Genomic DNA, 9,848 nt, shown 5'->3' with positions numbered 1-9,848 from the left:
AGCCATTTCACAGTGCAACGTAACAAGGCAATAACAGCTTCTCTGTCCAGTTGAGATCATGAAGGATTTAGTGCCTTTGATCTGATGGCCGAATCAACTGGTAAGTGTGTGCACTTTAATGTGGAATTGATTTCGAATTTAAAAATCCCCTTTTGGGGGAGTTGAGAGTTTCCTGCCATTCCCGGGGGCCTCAGTGGAGGAAGTTGAGATCATGTGTCATCATATGTCAGCAAGACAAAGGAATGTTTATTTTCAGCATTTATCTATGCAGGTTTTATAGATTTAAGTCCATAACTGACAGGATAAAAACTCTGGCACTTATCTCTTCAGACGTCCTCCACAAGAAGCACTTCTTCCAACCAGACGGTTTCAACTTAACTTATGTTTTACTTACTTAGAAATGCTGCCTAAACTAGAGAATAGGGTTCACCCGCAGGAAATAAGGAAGGAGCTGCTGCAATCCCAACTGAAACTAAATGAAGGGATAACTTGTATTAAAAAGGTGAGTGTTTGCATGTCACACTACTTTTAACTTGGTATCAAAAATGTGATAAAGTATAGACATATTATACTTGCGTGCTAAAACAAATCAATTTCTTCTTCTTCTTCTTCTTCTTCTTATTATTATTATTATGGAGTACACAATGTCAGTGTTGTGTTATATTATTGGATCATCATTATTGATGCATTAATATCTAAGGAGCACTTACAGTAAATGTTGGAGTGATGTAATGCATCGTATTTCATGAACTGATAATTGTGTTTTGTTTTTAAAATCTTCATCTGGAAAGTAACTATCGCAGTAAACATATGTAGATTGTAAATTTGTGACATACCCTGTTAAAATGTAGTAGAAGTATAAAATATCGTTAAAGTGAAAGACTTAGGCAAAGTACCTAATAAGCCTACTTACTGCAGGTACAGTCCTTGAGTAAATGAACTTGGTTACTTTACACAACTGGATACTTTTGTCAGTTTGTGAAACACCTGTACTATATCCCTTGCTAATAAGTACAAATACTTTATTCTGTATGTGATTAATCATTTACAAACCACACAATATATTGTTCATTATTATTATTATTATTATTATTATTATTATTATTATTGTTGTTATTGTTATTATTGTTATTGTTATTATTATTATTATTATTATTTATATTTGGCATTTAATTAATCCACTCTTAGTAATGCAGTTCTATTGATCCTGTTGCCCGACTACAGTTTTTCCCGTAGGCGGAAATGTCTAGTCGACAGTCCTTTATGCTTTAGTTCAGCTCTGACATCACTGATGCAGTGCTGTGAGTGTGAGCCACCACCCACAGCACAGGCTGAAGAGGCTCATGCTGTCAGCTTGTCTAATGCAGATCTTTGCATCGCAGCTTCCCCATTGTTGCATTTAGGATAGGGGAAGCTGAGTTAGAGTCATGGCTGGTTCATACTGTGGCGATCAGTGCAGCCAATCTGCACCATCTGCTAAGCATCTGTTCATCTCCAATTCTTCCTTTGCCTCCTGGACCAAGAAGAACATCTTCAAGAAGCAATGCTGCTTCTTTGAAAAAGGTGTCAGGTAGGATAGGTTGCTCTGTGCTGTGTTGATGATGACATTTTCTGAACTGACCTTGTAGTTTGCTGATGCTGCTGCTGCTGCTGCTTCTGCAGTAATATAGAGTCCATGTAGCATCTGCCCTCTGTTTTGTTTATGTTTAGGCATCACACTTAATTTCTCTGAGGGCAGATGTGTTAATTGAATCTGTTTGTTGTTTCCAGCAGTTGTCACTTTCCTCAAAGCATTATCTTATATTTCTACACTAGAGAGGATGTATGTAAGTGTGGCTACTCAAAGTCCGAGCATGTGGTTGAAGCCATCAGGCAAGAAGACTTTACGGGCGAGTCGTGGAACAGACACAGACATGACGATGTGCCCACAGATGCTTTTGGAGAGATCTGCTTTGGTGGCTTGGGACGAAACACCAGCAAGGTGAAATGATCCTTCATTTCACCATCTCTTCATCATAATAACATGACCTGAGAATGCGTGCCTGTGTGTCTTTATCCTCGCTTTTGTGTCTGTTTGTCTGTCATTCTCAGTATGTGCGAGTGTCCACAGACACCAGCCCAGAACTCCTCTACAAGTTATTGACTGAACAGTGGGAACTTTCCCCTCCCAACCTGCTGATCTCAGTGACCGGAGGAGCCAAGAACTTTCATCTCAAGGCTCGTCTCAAGAACGTGTTCCACAGAGGTCTTATTAAAGTGGCCCAGACAACAGGTCAGCCTCAGATTTCAAAGTGTAGCAATGATAAGCAGAGAGTCTGTGAAGGCATGTTTTCTGAGTACATGTGTACTTACGGTGTGTGGCCATCTGCATGTGCTAAAATACACCATATAGGCCTAAAAGGTCTACTAAATCTGCCCTGGCTAGTGGTATTTAAAGTGCAATGTTTTCTTATTCACTGCTTACTAATCTTACTGATGGTTCCCCTTTCCATTCTGGTTACATTCTAACTGGATTTTAACTGTGTAGTGTGTTAATGTATGTACTCAAATATGCCAGCTATCAAGCTACACACACCAAAAAAATCAAAACTCAAAACAAATTGGTGCGCAAAAAGATTTTTTCAGACACACATTAATTATTTATTTGAAAAATCCTTTTCCTCTTAGTTGAATTCACCTAGCATGCAGTTTTTATGTGTCACTGCCAGTTTGATTTACATCTGATATTTGCTTGCATTCTAACTGTTGGTATTAGCCAGTTAGCTAAGCATAGCATAAAGACTACTAGCAGGGGGGAAAAGCCTGGCTCGCTCAGACAAAACCTGCCTACCAGCACCTCTAAAGCTTACTGATTAACATATCACTTGTGTAATCTGTATACAAATCCAAGTGTAACAAAGACAGGTTGAGGTTTTATGAGTGGTTATGTGTGGAAATATATCTTGGCAGCAGAGAGTGACCAAACCGCTATTCCTTTAGCACATTGTTTTTAATTGACATGCTCAATAATAATATATGTGTGGATATCCCAATATTTTTGCCCACGTAGTATTTGAAAATACTGTACACTTTATGGGTTAAATTATTTGGACATAAGGTTTGTTGTATTGAATTTAGGACCCATGTTATACACAGGTGCGTGGATAATCAGCGGTGGTACGCACACAGGTGTGATGAAGCATGTAGGGCAGGCTGTTAGGGACCACGCCCTGAGCAGCGCCATGCAGGGCCAGATCGTGGCCATCGGAATTGCGACATGGGGAATAATTCACAATAGGGAAGCTTTGGTGCATCCAGAGGTATGATAAACACATTCACACATGTGGCTTGTCGCTGCATGGCATAAGTCTTATTCTTCTTTTCCGTTACTTTCCTTCATCCTCTTGTCTTCAGGGTGGTTTCCCTGCCCATTATTTGATGGACATCGAAAGCCAGGGCCGACTCTCCTGCCTCGATAAAAACCACACCCACTTCCTGCTGGTGGACGATGGCACGCAGGGAAACTACGGTGTGGAGATTGAACTACGTAGCCGTCTGGAGAAATGCATCTCTGGAAAGCCTATTTGGATTGAAGGTTAAAAATCGCTGATGTAATGTCTGCAAAAGCAGCAAGCTGTCACAGATAACATCTCAAATCTGACTGTTTTTTATCTGTCCTTTTAATAGTGATTATTTATTGTCTAACCTCCAGAGAGTCCCGTGAACATCCCTGTGGTGTGTGTTGTTTTGGATGGAGGACCAGGCACTCTAAATGTGAGTAATCTGTTTCCTGTCTCTCTCTCTTTTTTGTCTCGTCTCTGACTGTCTTGTGTGTCTTGTCGCAGACCATCTACAATGCTATGCTGAATGGCACACCATGTGTGATCTTGGAGGGCTCTGGGAGAATAGCAGATGTGATAGCCCAGGTGGCAGGACTGCCATTGACCAAGGTCACTGTCGCCCGCATCAAACAGTTAATGAAAAAGTTCTTTGGCCAAGAATATGATAAATTTGACTACCTCAAGATCATAGAATGGACAAAGAAGGTATGTGAACATACTGATGACCTTAACAAATACAGACCAATTTAAAAGCTACTGTTTCTTTCTTACTACTATATTCATTTAGCATGTTAGTGTGTTAAGATTTAGTGCTAATACACAGCTGAGGCTGATGGGAATGTCTTAGTTTTGCAGGTATTTACTCATAAACCAAGTATTTGACAACTTTGAATTCTGACCCAGTGATAGATAAAAATTCAGGGGATCAAAGTTATTACAATAAATTCTCTTGGGACTATGTCTGCAATCCATACTATAACTGCGAATGAAGACATTTCACTCTGAACCAAAGACATTGCCATGCCTAGAGCATTGACAAAATGTAAATTTAACATTATTATTTTTTTAAATAGTGTTATAGTTATGCCAATTATATTTTTCAGCCTGCCTTTCTTCTATCAACAATCTCCTGGTTGCATCTGATGATAGGGGCTGCTCCATTGATTTAATACATTTATTGGTAACTTTCACAGCTAAAAGTCTAGCTGAAAAAGAAACCTGCAAACTCTTGCCTTATTAGCCTGATCAGAAGCTCTGGCAAGGGTCTCCTAGCTGTTCCTAGGTCCAGAGTTGATGCAAAATCCCACACATTGTTTCTCCTTTCTGTGCCAGATTCAGGACATCATCAGGATGTCTCACTTGCTGACAATTTTCAGAATAGGCGAGGACGATCAAGGGGATGTGGATGTGGCTATTCTCAAAGGACTACTCAAAGGTAGGTATTTGGCTTTCATGCAGCTACGCAGCACCAGACCAGACTGACTGAAGGCGTGCAACACATCATTAAGTATGAAGACAAAAAGGCTTAGTGCCAAACCAGCTCTTAGCAAGTATATTGTTACTTCATAGAAGGTTAATCAACTGGACTGTGGGATAAAATGTGCCAAGATCAAAAAGCAACACTGATATAGAGTATTTCCCCTTAATGATTGCTTTCTGTACAAAAAGACATTGATAGCCACATCTAATCTAATCAGGAAAAATGTGTAGTGCTTCTTGCAACCGTGTTCCTATCATTGTTGGTCTTGAGAAAGCCTGAAAAAATCAATTTATAGCAAGCTTAATGCATATTGTGTAAAAGCATAATTAGCCAAAGTGCACTAAAAGGGAGTCGACCACACTGGACATTCAGTTAGTGTTTTGATAGTGCTGATTCATCATTCTAGCTTAATTACTTTGCTACCATTTGTTTCCGTCTTTGAGCTCTATTAGCAATGGAATGTTAAAATGCATTTCCAGGCAGTCCTTCTCTTATTCAGCGAGCACTGTCCACTGTCTTTATTGGGTCTGTAGCAACAAAGTTGTTTCTGAGTAAAGCCTTTCTATTTGCTGCTTGATCATTTAGTGTGACCCAGACTTATGACATGTTACAGAAAATAAAGTGCTAAAAAAAATTAATTTAATAATATTTTGTCATTTTTTAACTGTTGGTGGAGTAACCCTAAGTTGTCATAGTGTCACTATGAATTCTTCACTCAGCTTCGAGGAGCAGCGAGTCCCTGGGAATCGAGTGCTGGAAGAGGCAGCTGAAGCTGGCTATAGCTTGGAACCGAGTGGACATAGCTGAGACCGAAATCTTCACTGAGGAGAGCCAGTGGAAGGTGGGTTCACCTAATATACAACATACTGTCACATCAACATCAACATCTTCATTAAGATGCTGTAGGATAGTCTGATGGACTGACTCTGAAAACATAGGAAATAATCCTACAATAATTGTCTTTGTAACAGTCATCTGATGAAATAGCAAAAGGTCTGAGTGGGGGAAATATCTACATGGAGATTTCAACCAATAGCAGCCTGACGGCAAAACTTTCCATCAGAAACCTTTAATGATATTAGGGCCAGGGGTATGATAAAATCGAATGAATAGTATAATAAAAATGTTTCTCCACACTGATATGCTAGTCATTTTTTTTTTTTTTTTGAAGAACAATCCTCTCTGCAAGATAACCTCAACATCAAATTAGAATTGTGCGTTGCTCTGAAAAACTGTTGTGTTCTCCTGGCTCCCCATCCAGTCAAGTGACCTCCACTGGGCCATGTCCTTAGCCCTGGTTGACAACAAGCCTCCATTTGTGAGTCTGCTGCTGGAGAACGGTGTCAGTCTGAAGGATTTTCTGCAGGACGAGGCAACTCTGTGTAAGCTTTACGAATCGCTGCGGGACAACTGCATCTTCGCCCGCAAGCTGGAAAAGCGGGTCCAAAGCAGCGACAGCATGGAGAAAGAATCCCGCAACAAGCCTCAAGCTCATTCAGGAAGAAACAAAAAGATCTCCATGACTCATGTGTCTGATGAGGTGCGCCACCTGCTGGGCAGTTACACCGAGGCCCTCTATCCCCCCCAAGCTCCACTTGGGGAGGATGTTGCTGCACAGAGGGACCCAGGCAGAGACCTTTTCCTTTGGGCTGTTGTCAAGAACAATAAGGAGCTGGCTGAAATTGCCTGGGAGCAGGTGATCAAAACACTTACCCTTAGACAGATAAAGTTAAAAATGAGTAATTTGTGTTTTTGTGTGTGTGTATGGAGTGGCATCTTTTTTGTATCTCTATATATATGTGCACAGTGTAGAGACTGCATATCTGCCGCTCTGGCCGCCAGTAAGCTCCTGAAGACAATGGCAGAGGAAGAAAGTGATGCAGATGAGGCAGCGCACATGCAAGAACTTGCCAATCACTATGAGAAACACGCCATTGGTATTATACTACAGATAAGGACTAGCTTTACTAATGTGAAATATAGGGATGTTACAAGGTTACCATTTCTCCTCATTGTGTGTGTGTGTGTGTGTGTGTGTGTGTGTGTATGTGTGTGTCCCAGGTGTGTTTAGTGAGTGCAACAACAGCAACGAAGAGTGGGCTCAAAAGTTGTTGGTTCAAGCGTCTCCATTTTGGGGAAGGACAACGTGCCTGAGGCTGGCACTGGAGGCTGATGATAAAAGCTTTGTAGCTCAGTCAGGTGTTCAGGTAGAGACATTTTCAGAATAATCTTTAAAATTTAGGAGCATGTCTTGAAATCTGTTTGCACTGTTACGTAGAACATTCACTGCATGCCCCACAAACTGTGTGTGATACAAAACGTTTTGGAGTAGAAACAACTTGGATCAATAAATTAAAACTGATGAATTAGTTCATTTTGATCCCAGATCCAGATGTGAGTCAAGAGTATTTAATCTCAACAACATTGTTTGCTGCAGATTCAGTCTGATTATATTTCTGTCTTCAAGGCTCTTCTGACGCAGATCTGGTGTGGTGAGCTTTCAGTGGTCAACCCTGTGTGGAGAGTGCTGATCTGCATGGTCTTCTTCCCACTTATCTTCACTGGCTTTCTGGTTTTCAGGTGAGTCCTGTCAGTTAACCTGTGTGCGACTTTATGGAAAGCTGTCCTATAAAAGTCATTCAGGCCTATGATTGTTTTGCATGGTCAGTCAACAGCCAAAACAAGATGTGGAATTTACAAATTATATTGATGTCATAAATTAGTTTCAGGAGGGCAGAGTCCAAGTCCTTCATCTTCCAAAAAATTGTCTGTTTAGGGATTTATTATATGACAACACATCAAGGTGCTCTGAAGCTGTTGTTCAGAAGAGAATATAATTATTGTATCCTCTGAATAGAATATAAAGTGTTTCTGTTACTGTGTACATACAATAATTAAAGAGTAATAACATCCATAATAGATGCATAAATTTGGTGTAACAAAGTAGTGATTTTTTTCATTTGTATTTATTTGACACCACCTGGTGGCAGCAAGACCTCTTTAACTGTTTTCTTTGCTAACAATAACTGATTTATGTTGTTTTCTTCATGAGTTGTAATTCTCCCTTAGACGTGATGAAGTTACTCAGAGAGACGCTACGAAGGACAAGGAGATCAAGGCAGTAAAGACAGAAAAAGAAAGTACACCTCAAACAAATTCTCAAGGCCCGTAAGTAGACAGTTGCCGACTATATGTTTTACATTTTTATTTTTGTAAAAGTTGTGATTTTTCCGGTCACTTAGGGGAAAGCAAGTGTCTGACATGTCTCTGGCCCCCTGTTTTTTGTCCACAATGATCCCTCCAGAGTGTGGTGCCCGAAGCTTCTAGACAGCTGGTCCAGGCTGGTCTACCTGTACAGCTCTCTGCAGGTCAAGTTTTACTGGAATATCGTGTCTTACTTTGCCTTCCTCTTCCTGTTTGCTATTGTGCTAATGATTGACTTTCAGGCCACGCCCTCTGCTGGGGAGGTGCTGCTCTACATCTGGTTGCTTTCTCTGGTGTGCGAGGAGGTCAGACAGGTGAGAGAGTGCAGCTGGGACACATGTAATTGCTGCCTCTTCGAAATAATTTTATAACTACTTCACTAGTCTTACCGCCAGACCTATCTCCACAGCGCTGGAGTACACACAACCTACCGAGATGGTAGAAAAACATGCTCTGGTTAATTGGCATCTTTTAAAACCAATCACAATCGTCTTCCACGGCGCTAAGTACCGGACAGAGCAACGTTACCTCTGCAAAATAGCCTTCAAAAGGAAGTTGTTTTGGTGGAACTATCGTACATTCCTAAATTGTTTAAGACGTGCAACAGAAAACTCAGATTGGACAGATAGTCTAGCTAGCTGTCTGGATTTACCATGCAGAGATCTAAGGAGCTGTTAACCATGGTCCTCATGAATTGACCTGAGTTTAAAAGGCCATCACAAAGAAAGCGGAAGGTGACAGACATCTGGCCAAAAATTAGGGACATCCAGCGGAATTTCCGGCAGCACCTGAACAGTCCTGGAAACGTTGTAGATATAGACTACTACATCTCTAAACTGACAAACTTAATTTATCTTTTCTATCTCAGTTGTTTTATGATCCTGATGATTATGGGTTTTGTAAAAAAGCCAAGATGTACATCAACGACCTGTGGAATATTTTAGACGTTCTGTCCATCCTTCTCTTTGTTATCGGCCTTGCATTTAGGTAAGTTTCCTCCCTCCCAAACTATTACTTGTTCTCATCACACTCTTGCTTATCCCTGAATCACCAACTTTTTCTTTTTCAGGCTGACAACTGAGCTGTTTTATGCAGGAAAAACTCTCCTCTGCATCGATTTTGTGGTATTCTGCCTCCGTCTCATGGCTATTTTCACCATCAGTAAAACCCTGGGACCCAAGATTATCATAGTCAGGAGGATGGTGAGAGGCAAATGTTATGAATGCCAACCTCATGTATTGTGGGAGCAACTGCACAGCACAATTCTACGCTCCAAAACACCTCTTATCTAATACAAAAAGAGGCATCTGTCTTATTTGGGCCTTCATCTGGTGTTTGCAGATGAGATATGGACTTTCTGTTACAGTGAGGAACATAAGTATTTGAACACCCTGCTATTTTGCTAGTTCTCCCTCTTAGAAATCACGGAGGGGTCTGAAATTGTCATCGTAGGTGCATGCCCACTGTGAGAGACATAATCTAAAAAAAAAATCCAGAAATCACAATGTATGATTTTTTAACTATTTATTTGTATGATACAGCTGCAAATAAGTATTTGAACACCTGTCTATCGGCTAGAATTCTGACCCTCAAAGCTAAACATGACTGTCAATCTCCCTCGGACTGGGGCTCCATGCAAGATTTCACCTCGTGGGGTCTCAATGATCCTAAGAAAGGTGAGAAATCAGCCCAGAACTACACGGGAGGAGCTGGTCAATGACCTGAAATGAGCTCGGACCACCGTTTCCAAGGTTACTGTTGGTGAAACACTAAGACGTCATGGTTTGAAATCATGCATGGCACGGAAGGTTCCCCTGCTTAAACCAGCACATGTCAAGGCCCGT

The 9,848-nt window shown here is 40.9% G+C and overlaps 1 protein-coding gene across 1 annotated transcript in view; it reads left to right on the top strand.

Annotated features, from left to right (window-relative positions):
* The window catches only part of trpm2 (transient receptor potential cation channel, subfamily M, member 2), an 18,827-nt gene continuing 8,979 nt past the window's right edge, over positions 1–9,848 (top strand). The window contains exons 1-19 of the mRNA XM_034886063.1: positions 1–100; positions 399–502; positions 1,455–1,570; positions 1,816–1,981; positions 2,092–2,272; positions 3,136–3,299; positions 3,394–3,574; positions 3,692–3,753; positions 3,825–4,025; positions 4,653–4,755; positions 5,520–5,641; positions 6,062–6,496; positions 6,608–6,737; positions 6,862–7,007; positions 7,268–7,380; positions 7,870–7,968; positions 8,105–8,318; positions 8,873–8,991; positions 9,074–9,206. Of these exons, the coding sequence (XP_034741954.1) occupies positions 85–100; positions 399–502; positions 1,455–1,570; positions 1,816–1,981; positions 2,092–2,272; positions 3,136–3,299; positions 3,394–3,574; positions 3,692–3,753; positions 3,825–4,025; positions 4,653–4,755; positions 5,520–5,641; positions 6,062–6,496; positions 6,608–6,737; positions 6,862–7,007; positions 7,268–7,380; positions 7,870–7,968; positions 8,105–8,318; positions 8,873–8,991; positions 9,074–9,206 (2,805 nt within the window). The 5' untranslated portion in view covers positions 1–84. The remainder of the gene's footprint in view (positions 101–398; positions 503–1,454; positions 1,571–1,815; positions 1,982–2,091; positions 2,273–3,135; positions 3,300–3,393; positions 3,575–3,691; positions 3,754–3,824; positions 4,026–4,652; positions 4,756–5,519; positions 5,642–6,061; positions 6,497–6,607; positions 6,738–6,861; positions 7,008–7,267; positions 7,381–7,869; positions 7,969–8,104; positions 8,319–8,872; positions 8,992–9,073; positions 9,207–9,848) is intronic.

The sequence above is a fragment of the Etheostoma cragini genome, chromosome 11, assembly GCF_013103735.1.
Source record: "Etheostoma cragini isolate CJK2018 chromosome 11, CSU_Ecrag_1.0, whole genome shotgun sequence".
NCBI classification, from domain to species: Eukaryota; Metazoa; Chordata; class Actinopteri; order Perciformes; family Percidae; genus Etheostoma; species Etheostoma cragini.
Note: the sequence above shows the minus strand (reverse complement) of the source record. Positions and strands in the feature narration are given on the sequence as shown.